At 40.4% G+C, this 23,655-nt stretch overlaps 2 protein-coding genes across 11 annotated transcripts in view; one reads left to right on the top strand and one right to left on the bottom strand.

Annotated features, from left to right (window-relative positions):
* EML6 (EMAP like 6) overlaps positions 1 to 9,439 on the top strand; it is a gene marked incomplete at its 5' end in the record, with an annotated part of 125,500 nt that extends 116,061 nt beyond the window's left edge. For both annotated transcript variants that reach the window (XM_082758240.1, XM_082758241.1), the window contains 9 exons: positions 384 to 541; positions 1,231 to 1,345; positions 1,892 to 2,080; positions 3,138 to 3,310; positions 3,874 to 4,036; positions 4,711 to 4,814; positions 5,990 to 6,143; positions 6,527 to 6,627; positions 7,701 to 9,439. In XM_082758240.1, the coding sequence (XP_082614366.1) occupies positions 384 to 541; positions 1,231 to 1,345; positions 1,892 to 2,080; positions 3,138 to 3,310; positions 3,874 to 4,036; positions 4,711 to 4,814; positions 5,990 to 6,143; positions 6,527 to 6,627; positions 7,701 to 7,725 (1,182 nt within the window). In that variant the 3' untranslated portion in view covers positions 7,726 to 9,439. The remainder of the gene's footprint in view (positions 1 to 383; positions 542 to 1,230; positions 1,346 to 1,891; positions 2,081 to 3,137; positions 3,311 to 3,873; positions 4,037 to 4,710; positions 4,815 to 5,989; positions 6,144 to 6,526; positions 6,628 to 7,700) is intronic.
* A 1,168-nt stretch (positions 9,440 to 10,607) lies between these two features.
* Positions 10,608 to 23,655, bottom strand: part of RTN4 (reticulon 4) — a 48,221-nt gene continuing 35,173 nt past the window's right edge. For all 9 annotated transcript variants that reach the window (XM_082758243.1, XM_082758248.1, XM_082758251.1 and 6 more), the window contains 6 exons: positions 22,537 to 22,744; positions 19,870 to 20,008; positions 13,940 to 14,009; positions 13,269 to 13,315; positions 12,057 to 12,115; positions 10,608 to 11,649 (listed from right to left, as the gene is read on the bottom strand). In XM_082758243.1, the coding sequence (XP_082614369.1) occupies positions 11,607 to 11,649; positions 12,057 to 12,115; positions 13,269 to 13,315; positions 13,940 to 14,009; positions 19,870 to 20,008; positions 22,537 to 22,744 (566 nt within the window). In that variant the 3' untranslated portion in view covers positions 10,608 to 11,606. The remainder of the gene's footprint in view (positions 11,650 to 12,056; positions 12,116 to 13,268; positions 13,316 to 13,939; positions 14,010 to 19,869; positions 20,009 to 22,536; positions 22,745 to 23,655) is intronic.

Genomic DNA, 23,655 nt, shown 5'->3' with positions numbered 1-23,655 from the left:
TACAGAAATCACCAATTCAAAAAAAATCCTTTTTCCTAACCATCCATCCGCTGGACTATGGTACTAATGTGTGAAATGTAAGTGTATACATTTAGGCTTCCATGATTAGGCATTCTGTGGTTCCAAATCCTAATGCTGGTGCCCAAACAAGTGACTTTGTCATCAAAAAATCCTTAATATTGTGATCCATATTAATCATCTCAAAGAAACACCATTAGAGTGCAGTCATTAAATTCATTCTTTTCAGTGCATGTGGTTTTAATTCCTACATTGATTACAGTTGAATTTTCTCAGGAAGTCCAGTAGCTAAAATAATTTTAATTCAAGCTGATCAAAAATGCTGAGATATTTATTATATCAAAGATCATTGCTATTTGTTGCAGAATAACCTTACATTTACTGGTGCCATAAATGGAGATGTCTACGTCTGGAAGGATCATTTTCTGATTAGACTTGTGGCAAAAGCTCACACAGGGCCAGTGTTTACAATGTACACAACTCTTCGGGATGGACTCATTGTTACAGGAGGCAAGGAGAGACCGTAAGACATACAGTCTTCCTAAAGTGCACAACTCTTTTCTTTTATATTATTTTAATATAATTAATGCACTAGACATAACAAATGGTTCCCAGGGATAAATCATGTCTGCCCTGTAGGAATTTCAATCTAAATGACACACAGCATGCCCAGAGTCTTAGTAAGTAAAAGACTATTAGATAAGAGAGTCACAGTAATGCATACATCCACAAAGGATGTACTGAACTTCAAATTAGAAGTGATACAAACACCTGTGTGATCTCACTGTGGCCTGACCTTCTGCCAGACTGGCAATTTTTTTTGTTATTTTTTTTTTAATTCTATCAACCTACAGACTGCCTCTCCCAGTAGAGACTTTGTGAGTAGCAAGTTCTTCTATTTACTGAAAGTAATATCATCTTTGCAGACCTTGTCTCCGCAACAGAGACTTGAGATTAAGTGACAAGAGAGCAATTTGCTTTTTATGTATTAGGTATGCTACTGTTTAAAACGTGAAGTGTGAGTGTTATCTACAATATTTGTATTATTTACTTTACATTACAAGGTAGCAAGGTGTCCTTACGTTGAATCACCTTCTACTGTATTTATGTTATATTATTTAAGTAATCAGAAGAATATTGACAGGTTTACAGATGAGATTTTTTGTAGCCCATGCAGAAGACATCTGTGTAACACAATATACTCCTTTTCAGCACTAAAGAAGGGGGAGCTGTAAAGCTATGGGATCAAGAAATGAAACGGTGCCGAGCATTTCAGCTTGAGACAGGACAGCTCATAGAGTGTGTGCGCTCCGTCTGCAGAGGAAAAGTAAGTGAGCCAACGTGGCAGATTCCACAATTTGTCATGCATCACTAGGTATTGTTGTTGGTGAAGATCAGATGGGGAACATTTAGGAGGAGACTCTTCTAAACTGTATGAATATATGCTTTTTCCAAGTTTTTGCTGAGAAAACTCTTGCAGTTTAGACAGTCACAGTATAGCTAGAGTAGATGATCTCTCTGACAGTCTAACTGAATCTAACACTTTGTTTAGATTTTTGTTACTGCCCCAAAATGATATTAAGTCACCCCAGAGGTATAAAAATAATACCTTACCAACCGGTATGGAAACACTTTGATCTGAATAAAAATCCTTCATGGCGCAATATAAGTCCACTGCCATTACTCAACTGAAACACCTGAACATGACATCAGGTCTTGAGATGTGTTTTACTCTCCTGTTTTTAAGATGCTGCATGGACAAGCAGGATGAGTTATCACAGACATATCTATAATATGTTGGTATTTTACTGCCAATGATACTGTATCTGCTATATTGACAAACCATCTCTCTTTCTCTTTTCCCTATGGACAGGGGAAAATTTTAGTGGGAACAAAAGATGGAGAAATCCTCGAAGTAGGGGAAAAAAATGCTGCTTCAAACTTGTTAATTGACTGTCACATGGAAGGGGAAATTTGGGGCTTAGCAACTCACCCCTCAAAAGACATATTTATCTCTGCAAGTAATGATGGAACAGCAAGAATCTGGGACCTGTGTGACAAAGTGAGTATCGCTAATTGAAAAGTACATGATTAAAAGTGAGAATTTTATATACCCACACATTTTTCCAACTGTACAACATGCACACCTCCAGCCACATGCACCTTTGAGCAGCCACATAAAAAGTCCTGTGTGTTTTTTCTATTTTAGTACTGTTCTTTTCCTTCTTTGTGGCCATGTGAAAAGGTAAGTTCTTGGTGAAGTAGCATGCTGCACTTTCCAAAAGCAAGCTATTTGCAGAGAAATGCAGTTACATAAAAGCATTTACGCTGATGGAGTGCCTTTTATTGCTTAACAAACATTATTAAAAAATGAGATTTTAATGTAAAAGTACAAACTGGCATGCATTAAGGGAGCGTTTTAATTCTGTGCTGACACTGGGTAAGTCAGATTATTGGCTAATACACAGACCCTGACAATAAGCCTGCCTCACTGGCAAGCATGACTTCCTCGTTTCTAGAGACTTTTTTTAGAATTGATCATGTTGCATATATGTACATCAGGATTTTCTTTTCCAATGTCAAATTGCATGTATCAGCAATGAATTTTAAAAATGACAAATGGGTTTCTTGTTATGCTAGGCTACATAAACCTTTTCAAAAGCTAGTTACCTAAGCTAGTAGGGATAATTCTTAATGTGAAAAATGAATATACGGTTAGTACAATCAGGTAAGAAAGAAACTGCAAGAACATTTTATTGTTTACATGTAGCAAATAAAATTACACTCCCCCCCATCCTGCTCACCGGTATAGACACTAACAAAACAGACTTAAATAGAATAGGAAACTGATTTTTCACCATTTTTTGCTAAACAGTATTCTTTCTGGTGTCAAAACTGAAGTCATCCTGCAACAAGATAGATCTATATTTTGAATTCTGTTTAGCAACATATGCCTCGTGGGATGTTATTTTTATGTGCAACTTCAGATTTATATTTAGAGGAAATGAAACAGAATTTGTTTTTAATAAGTGGTTTTTATACGTTTTGCTTGGAAACTTTCTGTTTACTTGATAGCATTCTACAGTACAGGTATGATACTGTTGCTTCCGTTAATACAGAAACTGCTGAACAAAGTCAATCTAGGCCATCCAGCAAGATGTGCTGCATATAGTCCTGATGGTGAGATGGTTGCAATCGGCATGAAGAATGGAGAATTTGTTATTTTACTTGTTAACAGCCTTAAAGTTTGGGGCAAAAAGCGAGACAGGAAGTCTGCAATTCAGGATATTAGGTATGTCAAAAACTTCAACTGAAGTTCTCTAAATACACAGCCCTTGCTTAGGAAATAGTCCACCCAGTTCAGAGGTGTTTTCCATTTTTCTTGCAATTCCGTATTTGTTGAAACTTGCATGAAATCATGAAATGCATTTACCGGCTGACTGACAGATACCTTAAGCTTATATATACATACACATTATATAGCACATTCTTTTTTTAAACTGATATAATTCAGTTATATCCACTTGAGTAATTTGTATACTGTGGAGCTATAATTCTGGGAGTTAATATAACACATTATAAAATTGCAAATCTCATTTTCTCACAGAGGATTGGTGTTACTCTGCATATTGTGCTGCGCACTTTCTTCAAGTGCTACATTAACACCAGTTCTCTATGTATGACATCCTCAGTCTTTCTCATTAAGCATCCAAGCATCAGTGTTTGGTTTGGATTTAACCTCACTATTGATAAAAGGTATTTTGTTTCACAGTAAAGTAAGTTTGTCCCTTTGTGTTATCATAGGAAGCAGAAGAAATGGTAAATTATATCTTCATTCCATATTTTATTGTCTAGGATCAGCCCGGATAACAGGTTTTTGGCTGTGGGTTCACAAGAACATACTGTAGATTTTTATGATCTCACTCAAGGTACAACCCTAAACCGAATAGGCTACTGCAAAGACATTGCAAGTTTTGTCATCCAGATGGATTTTTCTGCAGACAGCAAGTACATACAGGTATATCTCACATAGGACCATGCTTATTTCTATTTATTGTGACTTATTTGCTGTCAAACATAATAACAAGGTGGAGGTAAAAAAGAGTAGGGGAGACTTTCTGATGCGAATCAGATAACTTAGATTGCCCTTACGATGTTCACAGAGCTATTTTTAAAGTTGTCTTTTTCTTTCTAAATAGTTGGGTCTTCCCCTGGGTTCTGCATACCCTGCAGTAGCAATATAGCTCAGTTCCATTAAAAGATTAGCAGTGTGCTGAGGGTAAGGTATTCTCTTATCCCCAGTGTCATATGCATTGCCTTAAAATAAAATTGTGGACTATAAGCTCAATATAGAAACCTTTCTCTAGGGTGGGATGCATATCATAGCTGAATTCACATGTGAGTTTTCCTTTTGAATTTCGTAAAATTGGGTCGAGATAAGCAAGAGAGTAAAAGGAAATTCATCAGCTATGTAGAATGCATACAAACACCTCATTCAATTATTGTCCTGTAGCATTGTTGTTACTTTATATTACATACAATTATAGCTCATGAGGAAAAAAACACAATGGTTATCTGTGATGTTTATTTGCTGATACTACTTGCTAAGACTATTATTGCTGGAAAATTTTTTAAAAGATAAATTGATGCACTTCTGGCAAAATCTCTAGCTTTTTCCTTTCCTGCTTTCAGGTATCAACTGGTGCCTATAAGCGTCAAGTTCATGAGGTACCACTAGGAAAGCAAATAACGGATCCTGCCATGATAGAGAAGATTACATGGGCCACATGGACAAGGTGAGAAATTGAGGAACAAAGTTCTACCTGACTGGAGATCAGCGCAGTACTGCATACAATACAGTGCATAAGATCAGACTGTGTAAACCAAATACATGAAATGTCCCTGGGGTTTGACAAATGTGAAAGAAAAATATCATACACTCCCCTTCCCTAAAGTTCTTACATGCCTTTTTCAGTGGTTGAAGCTGGTTGGTGTCATGCTGTCTCTGTATAACGTTATTCATACTGTCATATATCACTGTCTTATATCCACTTTGGCTTGTTGCCATTTGTCCCAGCCTTCCAGTGGTGAAGTGCTTTGCCCCCTCACATTGCTCTGTGCTGTTACAGGCTCATTTTATTGGCATGCTGGCACAAGCAGCATGGGAGGCATGGAAACATGAGCTGATTGTATAGAAAGGAGTTGTGGGTACCATTAAAATGTATTTATTGACATGGACTTACATAGGACCCCCTTGCACGTGATTACAAAACCATGGTCGTGCACTTGTAGAATGTGGAACAGGCCAGAAGCAGATCTGACAATAAACAGTGGGATGATAGTACAGGCAGATGTTTAGGAGAAGATAAGTGAGGATCCTCCCACTCTTACTGCTCTGTAATTAGGCATAAAAATTCTGCCCCAAATTACTCATTTCTAAGGGCTCTTCACAGCTTTTGGGAATGAGACAGGTGTACCTGACAGTTAACATGTGGGTAAATAATTATAAAGAAACCTCAGGTAAGCGGGGGGGGGGGGGGGGGGGGGGGGGGGAAGCTATTTTGAGAAATACTCAGATCCAAACAAGTATTCACTCATTCAAAAACTCACTCAGGCTAAGGGAAGAGAGTATTATTGTTTAAAAAAAAAAAAAAATCACCAAGGGGAGGGTACAGTACATGCCCATGTGGAAGGGAAAAGCCCATAGTTGCTCAAGCTGCTTGTATAAAACAATGGGAATGGTTTCACAGAAGAAAACCTCAGAGTTTGTGTTTAGAGACGGTTTAGGTGCCATGCAGCAATAATATATTCTTGTGATGCTCTCCATTATGAGAACGCAGGCAATGGCTTAGAGGGAAGAGATTTTAAAAGAAGGCAGTTAACAGGCTGTTGCCTCACCATGCCTTACCATGCTCTGGACAAGACAGGTCTTATGGTCTAATGCTGTTTTTTTAACTTCCTTTCTGAACAGCATTCTTGGAGACGAAGTCATTGGAATTTGGCCGCGAAATGCAGATAAAGCAGATGTCAATTGTGCATGTGTGACCCATGCTGGCCTAAATATAGTCACAGGCGATGATTTTGGTCTGGTGAAACTGTTTGATTTCCCATGCACAGAAAAATTTGTAAGTAGATATTTTATTTTAATCTAAGCAGCTTGCTTTTCCCTGTGTCCAAATTCCTTAATGTATGTTTTTAAGGAGTCCAAAGTGCACGGCCCAACAGGTCAGCTCTAGGCTGCTCCCAGCCAGCGCTGGTTGCAGGAGCGTGGGAGCCATGTGGCAGACTTGCTGTCCCTAGGAGAGCTGCTCGCAGGTGGCGGGGTAGCCACCTTCCAGCTGCTGGGAAGGCCACAGCTCCCAGAGCTGGGTGCCCAGTTTGGATTACCAGGAGCTCTGACAGGAGTGCTGCAGAGGGTGTGGTTATGCATGCACTCACAAGTCAGCTGTCACTTTTTAATGGTGGGCTAGCATACCGAAGTCCTGAACTTCTCTTCCTTTTCCAACAGGCCAAACACAAGCGGTATTTTGGGCATTCTGCGCATGTTACCAACATCCGCTTTTCTCATGATGACAAGTATGTGATAAGTACAGGAGGAGATGACTGCAGGTAGCTGCTTATTTATTTTTATGGTGATGGGATTGATGAAAAAATTTGTTGTGTAACTTCCCGTGCCAAACGCACAGCAATGCAAGTACCACGTTTCTTGGCTCACTCTGTATTCATTGGTACCTGCTGAAGCGTGAACTTTGCTTTTCTTACTCTTGCACTGCTGTATTTTATGCTTACTTGTACGTGATTTGCTCCTGCTACCTTGGCCACACTCATAAGGCCATCGGGTAATCATGCAGTCAGGTATCTGTGCCTTCAGTTTATGTCACCAGAGCACCCAGCATCTGCTTCTAAGTCCCTTGTCTTGCCTTCCTCCTGGAGAGGCCAGACCAGGCCGATCTTGCCTATTGCTGCACGGCCTGCAAGGAACACGGAGCCTTTGAGTGACAAGAGGTAGGTGAAGGAGCTCTGGCTGCTGGCACAGGACCCACTTGTGTGGCTGAAGAACATTTAGATGAGATAGAGACAGCTGGTGAGGGTGTCAGTCACACAAAAATAACTGAGTATCTCCCACCCAGAAAGGGGGTAGGACAGAAATTCCAGCTGAACAGAAGGATAGACGGATTTAGAAAAACATTTGAAGTAACCGGAGGCTCCTCAAAAGGTGCCTGAAGGAAAAAAAAAAAAAAAAAAAAAAAAAAGGAAAAAGGAAAAAAAAAAGAGTGGATGTGGGTGGGTGCATGGATTGTATGCCTCTGTGTGGGTGTGTGCATGCACATGGCCATGTCTCTGGGTGTTGGCTCTCTGGCTCTGGGTGTGTGTGGCCGCACGTGCATGATGGTTTGCATGTGCAGCTGCACACGCATCTGCATGCAGCTGACTGTGAGTGTATGTTTGCATGTGTACGTGACTGGCTGTGTTGGGGGGGAGTGGCTGTGCATTATTAGACTGTTTCAACATGTGCACAACAGAAGGCAGTGCCAGGGCTTACCTTTGCTTTACCTGGAGGCTTGCAGTTAGAGGTATTTATAGACACAGACGTATTTTGAGTAGTCTGTCTATGATATGCTAAAGGTTATCATTAATTTACTTATAAATAAATGTTACACTATCACTTAACTTCTTTGTAGTGTATTTGTATGGCGATGTCTTTGAAAGACAACTTTTCCTGCTGTTACTGCAACCACCAAGTGACAGCTCTGGACTGGACAGCCATGAATGCCTCTACCCTCAGCCGCTGGAATTTCCACATGCTGCTGTGTGGATTACACCTTTTTGGATTACTCGTGACTTTCCTGACCATGAATGCGATCTTGCGATGTGAAGACCAACATCCTTGAGCAGGAAGCTGAAGTTTGAAAGCGACATGTTTTGTAAGAGGGGTAAGCTAAAGTGAACAGTTAACACCCTAAGCTGCTTTTGCCTAATACTGTATTATTCAAATCACGTCTGAAAAGGGAGGACACAGAGGGCCCTTTAATTTGCATAATTTCAAAATTTAAACATTCACTCAAAAAAGTGTTTTTACTATACCTGCTTAAAACTCAAATTTAGTGCACTAAGTCACAAGCTTTTAATGAGCACGCTGGGTTCATGCTTCAGCTTTCAGGAATTGGAGGAGCAAAGTATAATTTTTGTTTCAATGTATTTATTTGGCAAAATTTTCTATCCATGAAGTGCCTTTGAACAATATTTCCAGTAGTCTGGGCTACAATCTTGCCTCCCACCAATGTCTGCTTTCAACATATGGTGCTATAACTTTCACACAGAGGAGGGCTAACACCAACACTTTTCCAGACATGTACTTACGTTATCCGCTAAATCCCTTTTTAGTGCTTTGGTTTTTAATACCTTCAGAAATGAATTCCAAAATGTTTCCAAGAGCAGGAACCTATGCATCATTATGAGGACAAAACTGGTGGTGTGACATCTCTTGGTAAGCTATACTCAATTGGTTCAGATGGTAGATGGGCTGCAGCCAGAATTTGAGGCTTAACTTAAAGTGGGGACAGGAGTGGGGGAAGTAGAAAGATTTTTTTTAACACAAATAATGAGGAAGTTGTTCCCTAAGTGTTCCTGCAATCTCCCTGTTGGCAGGAAAACATGCTTCATATTTAACTGCCATCCCAAGCAGTGACCATCTAGTGCATTAAAGTATTTTGAAAGCCATCAGGAATCCTTGTTTCCCATTATGCCCTCTGGAGAGAGAGCCAAATGAGAGAAACCAATGAGGGCTGTGACCCCTTCAGTGGGCAGCTATTCCCATGCTATTTAGACATAGAAAATAAATAACTCTGGTACCTGACGGTTTACCTATCCCGGAGAAAAGCAAAATCTTTGCTAAATTTGAACTCCTCTCCCCATCCTTGCTTCTCTTGCACCGTGTGCAGCCCCCTGCTCTGTGACTAGGCTGTGGGATCATGGGGCAGGAGGGCAGCAGGCAGCTGAAATGAAATATGAGATCTCTCCACTTGAAAGTGGAGACTATGAGCAGATGTTCACAAAAAGCAAGAAGAGCTCTTCAGCAGTTGTTACTGAACTTCTTAGAAAACCAAAAATGATAGGGACAGTGGAATTTGAGAAAGAAAAGAAAGTTCAAATTTTCAAATGAAATCTTAGAAAGGAACAGAAAACATGGGCAGTTTCAAAAGATTTCGGAGAGTTCTGGTGTGGAATGCCTCCGTATTTTGGAATGACCTTCCTTTTAAACAGACTGGTTTTAATCAAAAGAAATAAAGGCCAAAATAGAACATTTTGACTTATATGTAGTATTTGAAAAGAGATACTGAATTGTGGTTTAGTCCCAGTTCAGATTAATAGAATGATTAATTGTGGAACCATCCTGCCAAACCACTTCTGATTCCCACTACGTAAGTGAGACAATAGCTGTTGGACACAGAATATCATAAAAATGACAAATGAAACAACTATCCAATTAAAGGAGTGGATCCATGTATATTTAACACACAAAAGTGCTTCAGCAACCTCCAAGAATGACCTTTTTTTAAAAGTGAATTTATTAATGCCTTATATTACTATACAGATCAGCTTGTCAGATACACAATAAGAGTCCCTATGCAGTTTTTTTTTTTAAATAAACCTTATTGATCAAATATTGTAATCATGTTAGGTGGTGATGTCAGTGAGCACCTTCTTTGCTTATGTTGTCATGTTTGCCTTTCACATTGATTGTATCCTGAATAAAACCAGTTGCACAGCAGAAGGAATTATTAAATGGCTATGTTAAAAATATCTTAGAGCAATAGCGTCTGTCAGGATAACACTTAAAAATTTGTATGTTTATATGGTTTGGCTTTATGTATAAAATGTTCAGAAGTGATGATGTATTATACTGTAAATTAAAATATTAGTGCATGAATTTATTTTTCAATGGTCAAGATGCCATTAATTTAAAATCTGTGTCTCAAATAAACTCGGATACAAGTTTTCAATGTCCAGCTTTCTAAATCAGGCTCGAAAACATCTGAAAAATTATTGGACTCGCTTAACAATTTCCTTCAAACTAGCACATGGCATACATTACTGTCTTCAACATAAAAGAAGCCAAGGATATTTACTTCTTTTAGCAGAATCTAAAATTTCATCTTTTTCAAGAACAATTTTCAACAACCAACCAACTCACAAGACTGACAGTCACCCACGTCACTGAGCTGTCAGTGCAGCTGGCCATGGTAACAACAGTGGCCTTCAGTATTCAGCATCAAGGCCTCCTCACTGCAGGAAAGCATCTGCTCTACGAGAACTACGCGCCAAACTGAGCATCACCCACCAACACAGCTATTCAGGACATCAGATCTGTAACTAGAACTGAACAAACTGCTTCACGCTGCACAAAAGGTATCATGAAAAATCCATCTACTCACATTGCTATAAATCTGACAAACTACTTCTACCACCATGTACAATGGATATTTAATCACGATGAACTTAAAATAAACACAAATATATTAAACTTACCTCAAGAAAGCAAAATACCGATATTATTTTAAGTCTATAAGCTTTATTGATACTTGGGGTTTTGTTTTGTTTTTTTTTTTTTCTTTTTTGTTTGTTTTTTTTTTTTACATTTCACAATGCATTCCACAGACTTAGTTCAATACAGCTTAAACTGCAAGTGTATAAATTTTCATTTATAATTTCTTGCATAACAAGGTTTTAAGTTTCCAAACAACATTTGCAGCGTTAGATATTCAGTCCACAGATTATCAGAGTTTGAGAGACTGTAGAGTTACTTGCTCAAAATCAACTACTGCATGTTTGCGCAACAAAGTGTATGCTGTAATCTTTTAATATATGTGGAGGTTCCTTTGTTCATTACTTTTTTTTTTTTGTTTCTTTTAAACAGATGCTAGTGTTTACAGAGACATTTTAGTTTTTCAAGCTTGTGTGCTATGGAGCTAGTCCAGAAATCAGTCAATTCTCTGAAGTACGAAGCACTGTGGAGCAGCTGAAAGATCTAAGCTTTGTGAAACACATATATATATATATATATATTGGCAATTGATAAAACAATAAAATCACAATACAGCTATACTCATACCAAAAAGGCAAGATTTTTCAAAACTTGCTAAAATGGTATATTCTTCTAAAACATCTCATTTTAGAAAATCTGCATCAATCTACACAGACCATACACAGTGCACAAACTGGGAAGTGTTATCCTCCGCTCCACCTGCACTACCTCTTCTGGAACGCAGCAGCGCCTACCTCTGATGAAGCAAAATGTACAGCTTTCTCAAATCTTTTTGTATTAGCCAGTGCTGCACATGGGATAAAGAAAGATGATTAGTTTTAAATCCATACATAGCAGCTTACAATACTTAAGATGATGAAACACATGGCAGTCAAAACAGTTATTTTTCCTCAAACACTGCGTTGCTAAAAAATAAAGATCTGTGAAATTGCACTGCAATGTCAAGGGTTTTGCTTATTCCCTGACCCTCCCCATGTAAATCCAAATAAGAATTTTCCCCCTTAAAAGATGAACTTCCTATCAGTAAGTTGCTTCAGGCTTTTTATTCAGTTTTGCGCTTCAACCCAGGAATTTTTGCTTGGATCCTGCAAAAGGAACAAGAGAGGAAAAAGAACAGCATTTGAGTAAGGAAAAAAGAGTAGGTAGAAAAGCCTTCAAGACAGCAATCTGTGAAGGTAATTATCATGGCAAACCAACTACTACACTGAAAAATTGATAGAACTGCTGAAGGCCTCCTTTGCTCATGCCACAGCTGCAACCGCTGTGGGCCCACAGTTTCACTAATACATAGATTTCTATTAAAAATAACATTGGATGGACTTAAATGCACCTCCAAGAAAAGAGCTGATTTCATAACCATTCCATTTTAAGCAAAGAACTTTCTCCTCCCACAACTAGTATATATAACGCATTTGTTATATACAGAAGTAGCATGCATGCCAAGAAACTAAACATTATTTATGTTTAAGTGAAAAACAAACAAAAAACTCACTTAGCCATTGCGTCTTTGACATTCTTGTTCACTAGTCCCAAATAATGGTCAATTTGGGCCTGAAATGTAAGGTGAGAGATGTTAGAGACCAAGGCTTACCAACAGTTCCTTTGCTGCCTGGCAGGCAGTTACACACACTAAGACACGCCCTGCAGGAATGACCACTGATGGAAGGATGCAGCTCAACAGTGCTTATTTCCCAGTTTGATGCTGCTCCAATGCAAGCACGCACAACCAAGGCCCATGGTGAGAAGTGAGCAGTCAGCTTCTCCTTCTCCTCTGGGCACCACAGAGAAGGAAAGCTGCTTCGCTGTCGAACAGCTTACGCCCTCCGAGAGCAACCTTCGGCTTGTCAGGAGTATCGAGGAGCCCAGGCTAAGCCATGCAAACTGTCCATCATCTTTCCTTTCACTGCACAGTATTTAGCTCGTTTCTATGGTCATACAGAGGTTGGAGAGGAGCCCAAGAAGCTCTCCCATCTTTTTAGAGTATTTCTTCCACTTTTCCTTCATCCCAGACTGACCTTCAGGATCAGAGTTGTTTTGGAAAGAGGAGAAGGAACTGCTAAGCCAGGGCTGGCTTCCCCCCCCCCCCCCCCCCGTGCTATCAACCTGCTGAAGACAGTCCCTGCTCAAGCTCTACTATTATTTAATCATAGTCATTTTACTTTGGCTTCTTCTAACCGCCTCTTCCTTTACAATAGTCTGCTGATAGAAGTATTAGACTGTACCAAGCCTCTTCTGCTGCCTGTTTTAGCCAAATTACAAATTTTGTGGGGCTTCAGGACACAAATCCTGAATACCAGCTCCAAAGTGTGTTTTTTTTCTTTTTTTTTTTTTTTTTTTTCAGAAATTGGTTTAAAAGTACTTATATCAAGATTCACACCCTGCCTACTGCTGCAGCAGGCCTGAATAAATCCGGATGAGAGGAAGAGAAGAGAGGAAGAGAAGGTTAATCATGTTTTTTTCCATAATTGTTTGCTGGGGAAGCCACCTTACACTTCCACCAAAAAGGAGGATGGGAAAGCATGCACGGCCTGGACTTCCAAGTGAACTTGGTTCTCTTGGCTCAGGCAGTGACTCCTGATTAAAGGCCGCCATTTTAAAGACTTTAAAGAGTTTAGAAGAATAAAATGAATTTTTATTTTCTCCTGGTTTTGCTTCAATAGAACTAACTTCATGGAGTATTTAATGAACCTTATTGAACACTCACCTGATGTCTCTCATAAATAACAGGAACACTGAAGAGCGAAATCAAAGCTGGAAAAGAACAGATCAAAGGTATAAATATTGACAGAAGGAATGGTGCTCAGTTAAACAAAGACTTGCTTTCACACCTTAACATTTCTTTCAAAAGGGTACAACAAAAAGAAAAAACTAGGCCACACACAAAAATTGTTGGCTGGTAATTTAAATAATCCCTGCTAAGGAGAAGCTGGGCTGCTCTCCAGGTCTTGTTAACGGTACAGTAATTCTGGTCACAGTTCACTTTTTCACTGTGGGTTAGGCACATTCTTCAGCAAGAGTGCTTAGGTCAGTGGCACCGCCCTCTGGACTACAAGAAACAAACTATCTTCAGTGGGAGGTGACCAGAGCTGATTTTGTACCTCCACCAAAGTTACAATATAGCAATGATATTAAAGAAAAGCTAACCCTGACAGGGAGATAGGGTGTCTGGAAAATGTGCAACTTCACAGAATTCAATACAATTCAAAATTGTCCATTCTGCAGGGTTATCAATGTCCTAGAGAAAGGACACACAACTACATCATCCTGATACAATCTCAAGAACACAGGAATAGCCTGGGAGTATCGGGCAGACTTCATTGCTTTTCCAGGGTTATTTTGCAATGCTAGGTATTTAACACAATTTCAAACACTTACCCAGTATCAGTAATGTCAGACCATTAAACAAGGCACCAACATAAGTGAATACCCACATCAACACTGCAAACTGAAAAATAAAAGCACATGTCAGCCTGTGACTGGTCTTACAAGAACATATTAGTTATACCAGTAAGCAAGATAACTTCTCTAAATGCACATTTGAAGCTGGAACACCCCAAACTCCACCCGTGTGCATCTAATGTAATTATAGATGAGTGACGAGATGGCTGAAGGGTTTAGTAATGGGATATGTGGCCTCTTGTGTCTAGGTCATTGGGCTGAATTCGGCCCAAGTCAGCAGTGACCAAAGGCTGTCAGTACGTGGTAGTTGCACAAGGTCCCCTGCGTGTGCACAGCACTTCCAATACGGCATTTCAGAACGATGGGCAAACACTTCCTACCTCCCACCCTTCAAAGACAGGAACAGGACAGGCAGGGAGGTGAAAGGGCTGGCACATATCGCAGCCCTTGGGGACAGAGCCAGAAGGAAAGTGGGTCATTTGGTTGCATGGCAGCCCAGCAGCCAACACATGAGCACATCAACCCTGGGGCTGCAAAGCCACCGGCGACACTGCCCCACCACAGCCACGCTGCGGCTCCGCAGTGGTCTCCATGAACCACTGATTGCTAGGCAGGGGCTTCTGCCACACTGGGTGAAAAACCTGGCAGGGAATGTGGCAAGGCTGGCTTGGGTGACGTTTTTCCCTTAAACAACACAAGGACTTAGAATACTACAATATTCAGGAAAGAAAGAAGTCATCAGTGCCACAAAATGGAAGATGGCCGCAGGTCAAAGACAACCTCCAAAGAGAAGCTGGGTTTACGCACACCCAGCCCTTCCCTTCCTGCTGCCGCTCATGGTGCCTGCCCCAGCACTGGCCACGCTGTTGCTCCCCCTGCCCTGCTGACTCTGCTCTTGCACAGGCCCCATCGGGGGGGCCTCAACCCTGCCTCAGCGGTTTCGCACGGCTCTGAGGGAGTTAAACCCCAGCAGCTTTCCGCCAGGTGCAGAGTGACCCAAGCACACCTCTGACCTATACCAGGGCAGGAGCGGGCTGCGGGCTGCCAGCTCTATTTCTGTGTAGGATTCCTCCCTGAGGAAAACCAGCCCATTTCTTCTAGTGTTGCACAGCCCATAAGGAACAGAGCAGAAGCCAGGATTTGGATGTCAGATCTAGTGGATTTAGCAGCACTTATTTCTTGCTAAGCAGACAAGACCCCAGCACTCTAATCAGCTAAGCATGTCTGGTTATTTTCTGGGCAAGACACTGTAAAACAGCGGAAGGTGGTGGAGAGGCTGCAGATACATCCAAATCCAAAGAATCCACAGATAGCAGCCGAAGGTGAAGCACCGCAATAAGCAGGAGATGCAAAGGCAAAAGGTGGGCACAAAGCACTGGAAAATAAAGAACGTAATGCTGAAGGATTGTGGGCAAAAGATGCAGACTGCAGCTGAGTTACTCAGAAGTTATGCAGCCAGACATCCATTTTTAGCTTATCATAAGACGCAAAATGTCCAAATCAAACAAAATCAACAGTGAGGGCAAAATCAAGTAAGGGCAGGGCAATAGACAGGTCTGTATAACCCCTGTAATGAAGGAAGTTTACTTCAAGAGCTTCGTTCAAAGCTGGTCCCATTCAAAATTCAGCAGGATTAATTGCAAATGATGCAGTTCTTTATCTGTCAGCTCTTTCCAGAGGTGACGCAAATAGCACTAGAGGCACAAAGTTAACCCTCAGACAAGGCTGCAATGTTACCATCAGCTGCATTTCCACTGAAGGAATTTGGCAGGTTTATCAAGAAAAATAAAGCAGATTTCTCTAACCTCCCTCATGATTCATTCAAACCTTGGCCCAGTTCTGCTCTCTGCAGTGCCAGGGTGAGAGCTGGCTGCCAGCCTCTTTGCACAAGAGCGACTTTACCAAAGCAAATCTCCACTTTCTGAGCAAGTCTGTCCCTGCAGCATGTCCCCTGCCTGAGAGACAGGAGGAAAGCCAACTGTTATACAGCAAAAAGCCCCCAAGTTTGTGAACGCCCAGAATGACTCTCACAAAGCGTGCATTCGGTATCGGAAATCAGCTGGCTTCAAGCATGCACAGTGAACCATTTTGACTGCTCTCCGAGCTCTCCCCTGCATGAGCACAGTTCCAGAAGCAAGGCACCACCCTGCCCAGGTAAACATTGATAACAGAGCTCAAGACTATGCCCATGTCAGAAAACACAGTTCACGTAAGCAGCGGGGTAACAGAATCAAAATCAATCCGAAAGTCCAACAACCATCAGAACAATGGAATATCATGTAGTGAGCATTGAATTTATGGTCCGAGAAATATAAAACTCCTGAAGTTAACATTTGACTGACAGTGGCATTGCTTGTCATGAAGTCTGTCCAAAGCAGTGCTAGGGTTTAATGACAAAGCCTATCGTGTGTGAAGTTTCTGTCCACTTTGCCCATTTGTTCCAGGCAGGAGAGGGAACCACCGACCCCAGCGAGGCCACCTCTCTTTGCCATATCCTGCTGACTGCTAACTGTCAGTAATGACAGCTGTTTTCTAAGGTGTGGCCACCAAAGCAAATGATGTTCAGCAAAATCCTCCAAAGCCCTCTCCCAAACCACTGCCTCTCCCTCCTCACACCTTTCTGACAGTTAAAACCAGGCTCCCAGGAATTAATGGACTCAATCTCAATCCCTCATTTACTTATGGTTTCTATTTTTTCCTAGAAATGACACAAACATACAAATGTGTAAAGGCTTACCTCAAGCATGCCTGAGCACTTAAAGCTCTAAGATGGGGGGGGGGGGGGGGGGGGGAAAGCTGAAAGCAACCCAGGAGTGACCTACAAAGATAATATTGTTCTTCCCAGATGCTCAGAACAGGATAGAAGGAAGGCACGGGGCCCAAGCTCACCACCTGCACATTACAATTATATGTGAACCAGCAACAAAACTGTGTACCTGATGGACTGCATCCAGATTTTGCCTACCTCCTTCAGTAAGACTCCCTAGTACCCAGAGCATAAGGCAATTTAATGGCAAATCCAGAAAGGATAATAAACAGATATATCAGCTTCTTTACTATAAACCAGTTCAAATATAGCACAGAGCTCTATTTCTCAAAATATCAGTTGAGCAATGACAAATTGAAAGCAACTGTGCCCCGACATCAGAAGAGAACTGCTCCTGATTGCGCAGCCCAGGGTGAGCTGCTCGATTACTGTGTGTCAGGACAAAGTGCAGCTCCTCCTGGGACTCTGACAAAAGCTCTTCTGAAATTTCCCCTGAAAAGCTATGAGGAACTTCTCCTTGTGCTGCATAAATATTTAGTACATTTTAAGACTTCCATGACTGAAGCACTGTTTAATAAAAAAAAAAAAAAAAAAAGAAAAAGATCTTAACGAGACAGATTTTACAGCCAGAACTATTATGCACAATAAACTAACCTGCAGACATTTTCTACATCAAAGCTCGCTAGCTTTCATTATATACAAACATGCTGTTTCCTATGGTGAAGATGTTTAAACTACATGAGCCAGGCGTATTTTTTTTTTTTTAATAAAACCAGAGCTGCTGTATTACATAAAACCTCAGCATCTTAATGTTCTCCTCAAGCGCAAAGTCTTCAAAATCAGCAACTGTAAATGGTCCTGACATTCACTGGTTTTATAGAGGGTTGCTCCCAACTACCATAAATTAGACTAATTAACCCACATAAAATGTTTTAAATGCCAGAATAGAGGGGAAGTGAATTATTTCATCTGAATAAAAATGTATTTCCTACATAGCATACTATTTTAGAAGTGATTAGAGTGCCTTGAAGACATCTTGACTGGAATTAATTCTACTATTGGAAGACTTAATTCTTAGAACAGTGCTAAGTACAACAGCAGTTGGCTTCGCTGCTTCCCCTTCCTTACTGCAAGGGACTGTGAACTCTAAACAAATGGTGTGGAAATTCGCATAACTCAGATGAAGGCTCATACCACAAAGGCCTTAATTACTGAAGAAATACAAGTGACCTTGTGACTACAAGGCTTTTCTGTGATGTATCCAGTTGTTTAATAAGATCCAAATATGACTTCAGCAAAATAACCTTTTTTGAACACTGAGAATCAATGCCATTAAAAAGCGCAATAAACAGAGAATATGTTCCTTTCCTCCCTCACACTCCAAGTTTATGTTATCAAAATACAGTTCTAGTCACAGAACAACAATTCCTTTGACCGAGGCCACAGCGCTGCAGAGATGCACCCCAAGCACGCAGTCACTGAAGTGCAAAGGCAAGCCAGCCTCTCACAGGCGGCGGGCAGGGCTGACATGATTTAGCCATCCAAACCAAGCCCCAAGTGGGAACACCAGCAAGGCACAGACAGAAACAGGCTCATTTATGTCGTGCTGCCATAAAATGACCGCAGCAGTATCAATCGTATATAGAAAGGTGACCAGAAAATATGAACGCACAAGCACCTCATAAAAGTACTTTTATTGCACAGCCCTGTAGGAGCTGGAAGAATACTGCACAACCCCCTGGGCTAATCCTTTATCTCCTCTTCTCCTTCTGAGAACCTGAATCTTTTCTATGAGCACCAGACAATAGGTGACAACACCCAACATCCTTACATATCTTTTCCTCTTTCCAGAGGGAAAGGACTCTTCCTGGGAAAGACTTGGACAACATTATTTGCAATGCCCACAGTACCAACTCCTCACTGTGTTTATATAGGAGCAACTGCAAGAGAAATGCATCTATATGAGAAACTGCATCTAGAAACTCTAAGACCCTGAGAACTATCTTCAATTTCTATTCCACAAATAAAACGAGGACTTTTACAGCCTTCCTATTTTATTCCAAGTTTCTCTCCAAACCCCTTCCCTCATCCTCACAACAACTCAAAGGCCTTTGCAAAGCACTTTATAAGCAAGAGATTTAACTGGAGGATAAATGCAACTTTATTTCAAGAAGATTATGCAAACTGAAAAGCAAATGGCCAACAAGTTGTACTCAGTAAAGGATTGAAAGACAAAGAAATGTGATAAGCTTGGCAGGAGAGAGCATAACTCTCACAGAATAAAAATTAAGGTTTTTCAGCCATTTCAATGCCATTTCTTGCTCTGCCACCTCAGTAAAGAGCACCTCAGTTTTGCTCTGCAACATTCAGTAAATTCTATTCAGTACTAAATTCAACATATGCTAGGTATCTGTTAGGCTGTTTTGCATGCTTTATGCAGTGTTGTTTCCAAAAAAAACATTTCAGTAATTTGTAGTGCTAAGAAAAACAACTATTTACACCCAAACCAAGTGACTGAAAGAAGCCTCTACCTTCCCAGTAAAGCACAGGCATTATTCAGTCCCCATTCTTCCAGTAAAAAAATGAATAGAAAACTCCTGCTGTTCAAGGCAAGTAAATGTATTGTAAATCAATTGACCACTTGCTAGTCTCTGTACAGAAACAAACTGAAAAACATAAGCCAGACTGTGCCAGTCTAGCTGTAAACGGATTTATTTATTTATTTTTAAGAGTGAGTGAGAGAGAGGTGGTCGTGATGCATTCTGAATGCCCATACTGGAGCAGTGTCTTGTTCTAAGATTCCTGTTTTTAAGCACCAGCAAGGAGGTGTAATAGCTCAACTGTATGCAGCCAAAGTTTATTTCAGTTTTCGATTCATTTTTACTGTAGTACTGTCAAAATGAAGTACAAATAAAGCTAACCACTCTATGACTGCATTCAGTACTTAATGTGTCTAAGAGAATGCTGCACTTCCTGAAAAACAACAAAAATTGGTCCAGCAAGCAAACTAAAACTCGATACAGAGCCAAAGATGCTATTGTTCATTCACATTTGTAAGGACAAGTGGGCTTTGCTAACCTAGGTCAGCAAGGAATCTATTTACACAAGGCTGTCACATTTACAGTTGAAGTAGACTTACCTTCAGAGAATCAACTAAGTCATCGACTAGGAAGAGACGTCTCAGCTCTTTGACTGTGCCATTAACATGGCCAAGCACAACATTACTGTATTTCTGAATAAGCTCTTCAGACACGGCTACGTCAGACTCCAAGTAAGCCCTGCAAGACAGAATAGCTTATGAAACTGTACTATAAGAGCTCTGCCAGACAATAGCAACATACAGCATGTTAAAATGAGAGAAACCTCACTATACATGGCATGCTAGAAGTATAGAACAGAGCTAACCTAAGTTATTCTTGGAAGGTAAAAGCAAACCTCAAAAGAGGAAAAACATACCCATATCCTCTTAAAGAGAAAAGAATATAAAGAGTTTCTCTCTCACTACTCTGCTGTGCTAGTGTATTTACAAAGTCACATGCAGTCTTACCCAGTGCCCAGGCAAAAAGGCACACTGGCTAGCACACACGAATGAACAGACAAGGCTAGCGAGTGGCCAAAACAGTTTCCAGCACCTCTGACACGTATACTGCTGTCTATCATGCTAATAAGGCCAACGTACATTTAAAATAAGAGACACAGATGGACAGGCTGGCAGGGGAGGAGGAGATCATTTACTGATTTTGCTACTGCATTAGGAAAAAGAAAGTTCTTAAGGCAACCTGAGACTCTGCTGGACTTGATATTTCTATGTTTCTCAAATAGAAACCACGTCCTACAAAATCAACATATCCATTCATACTGCTAGAAGACGCTTCTGAAATCAGCATCACGCTGTGACAAGTACACTAATAAGGCATGGCAAAATGAGAATTTTTTATTGTTTACTCAAAAAAACTTCTCACGATTACAGACAGCAATTCTTTTAACAGAAAGATGTACAATTGTGTCTGGTTAAGTGTTCTTTCCACTACACCATGACATTTATCTGTAGTTGTTGTGGCTATGACAATTTAGACCCTTTAAATGAAGAGTAATTTATCTGATTTGTGCATTACAGGGAGAAGGAGTAATGTAGCACAACTATCACAGGGTGCTCATTTTACAGTTACTGCACCTTACCTATTACTTCCAGTTGGGGATTCTGCTTTGGGGTGGGAGGTTATTTTTGTGGTTTTGGTTATCTCCTATTATGCACAGGAGACATATAATGGAGTCTCCTACATATACTAGTAGCTCATCAGCAGGAGATTTGGTACCTGAATCAAAAGGTACATCGATCTCATGGATGTCTCTTCACTGTCAAACTAAATTCAAGCAGAAGCATTCTTCCTGCAGTTGAAAAGCAACCAGGGATGTTGGAAAAGAATGTCTAGAAGCTTCTTACAAATATCATTATTTTTAAAAATAAACTGCTTAAAGAGCACAGAGCAAACCGGATTTCCACTGGGAACTATTCACCCTAATAAGAAACAAAGGCCTTGATGGTTTTGTTTTGTTTTGCAAAAGATATATATGTCATGCTGCTATTCTGAATATTATTGTCAATTGGCCAGATGTATTTTTTTCTAAGATCAATCTAAGCTTGAAAACAAATATTTTTCCCCTCAGAGTTTTGTCCCACTGTTGTTTTAGGTAGAGATTGACTTCTACTGGCTAAATGAGCCACTACATGTAGACAGAGAGGGGGAAAAAAAAAAAATCAAGAAAATATTTTACTTCGTCTTACTAAAGATGAGAGGAAGAAAAAGAATGACTGGAAACACCACAAAATGAGTAAGAGGGCTGTAAATAGGAGGGCAAGCAGGATTTTCTGAAAGATGCAAGGGAAATTCAGACTGAGCCACTTAATTTGTTAAAAAAGGAGAGAAGCAAGAGCAGTGTGGGTTACGGCTGGCAGTGTGGGTTACGGCTGGCATGCACTCTTAGCAATTAGTCTAACCCACCAATATATTTATGTCTCTTAAGATGCAGCTCTGCAATAATGGGCACCACTGTACTCTACAGTTAGAGTATGATTACCAAGCATGCTGCATCCCCCCCTGCAGGGAAGTGCACACATGGTGTACCCCAAGGACTTAGCTCATCACGCAGAACCACTTAAAACCACTTAATCCTACGATTAAACTCCTCAATCCTTAGAAATTTCTTCAGAGTCCAGGTTTCTGGATTTTTTTATCTGGGCAGGCTGCAATGAACCTGGATTCTGCTGATCACAAGGCAGCCTTCCATATGGAGAACACAGCTCTGCTGTTACATGCTAATATATAATTTAAAGAGTATCCTGAAGTTTCAAAAAGATACAAGTACCCCCTACTACATTTATTCTATTTTTTTACTAAATAAATTGCACTGGAAGTGCTGAAGTAATATTTACATTTTGTACATCATCTGCCACTGGTTCACATTCTGAAGACTACACCACTCCAAAATGCACACATTATTCCATTAGGTTGGAATATGTTTTTTTGTTGTTCTTTTTTTAAATGCAAATTAGGACACTCTAGCAGTGCCAGGATAATCCCCTGTACCAAGCATTCAATTCATTTGCTTTTCCACTGTATTTGCCTCCTGAGAAAAACTGAAAGCAGTGTAGTCGTAGGCTGGGTGACAGATTTTTCAGTACAGAGGCTATTTACATTATTATGCAACATAGTATGGCATATGTCATTTACTGCTCATAACAGCACCAACAGTGCTGCGCCCCAAAACAACATACATTTTTTCTTAATTATAAGAAAAACCTCACCTAAACGGGTGGCCTTCATCGGACTTTTGGATTGCCTGGATGACTCCCTTGTATATCCTAAAGCTGATGGTCACAGAAAGCAGGGCCAAGGCAATGTAAGCGGTCACGCTCACGATGCTGAACACTGTTAACGAGAGCAGCAGGAACAAGCTGGCACCAAACACCACTCCTGTCTTCTTAATGTCTCGCCAGTAAAGGAGGTCAACAACTAAAAATTAAAAAAGATAAGAAATTAGTACAAGATACCTTTTGCATCCATATGAAAACAGAGAATGTCATTCACTTGACTGCTGAGAGTCATCACAAATGGAACTCGCAATCACTATCAAATGAGAGCTGAAATTACAACTAGAAATAGGTTATTGTAGCACTGCTTTTGCATTGGACTTCAGATTATTGGGATTATTGATGTTCGGATTACCTGAAATGTAATTGCTAAAATTTAAGAACAATTCTGCCCCTAAGCGATGTCAGAATTAATCTCTTCACCTGCAGTGCTGTGCTGTGCATAAGAACCACAGCAGTTTGCGCTTCATTTAATTTTATTTTTGTGGAGGCCACTTACTGAAGAGGTTAATTCTGATTCCCTGTTAGGACAAATGACACAGACATTAACAGATCCCTATGCCATGGTATCATTGCAAGTCCAACAGAGGCAAAGGCATCAACAGTTTGTTTTGTTTCCTTTTGACTGAAGAAGTTCCCTTGGGAGTATATGGTGTTGTGACAGAATGAGCCATTAAGAGAGACTAACCACACTCTAATTTCAATTCAGGACAAATCTGCTGTGCTACAAATGCAAAATACTCATTTATAAACCAAGTTTATTTTTTCCCTAAGTGACTGTCAGCTGAGAATGCTGTATTATGCCATTTTCAGCATCACCTTTTAAAGCAAACTACACCCTTGCGTAAGTCATAGGTAATGGCTTAGTGCATCAATTGCAGGCTTGTTTTTGTTTGGTTTTGGGGGGGGATGGGGGGGGAAGTTTGTTAAAAAATTTGTTCATGAAATCCACCAAACACATTCTCCATTGTACACAACTGTGCGGGATCACCTAGTCTGGTCTAGTTTTGTACTGCATGGTGAGATAACACAACAAAATTCACTCTTCATGGT

This window comes from Aythya marila (assembly GCF_965140915.1).
Source record: "Aythya marila genome assembly, chromosome: 3".
NCBI classification, from domain to species: domain Eukaryota; kingdom Metazoa; phylum Chordata; class Aves; order Anseriformes; family Anatidae; genus Aythya; species Aythya marila.
The sequence above is the reverse complement of the archived record's forward strand: the minus strand, read 5'-3'. Positions and strand labels throughout refer to the sequence as shown.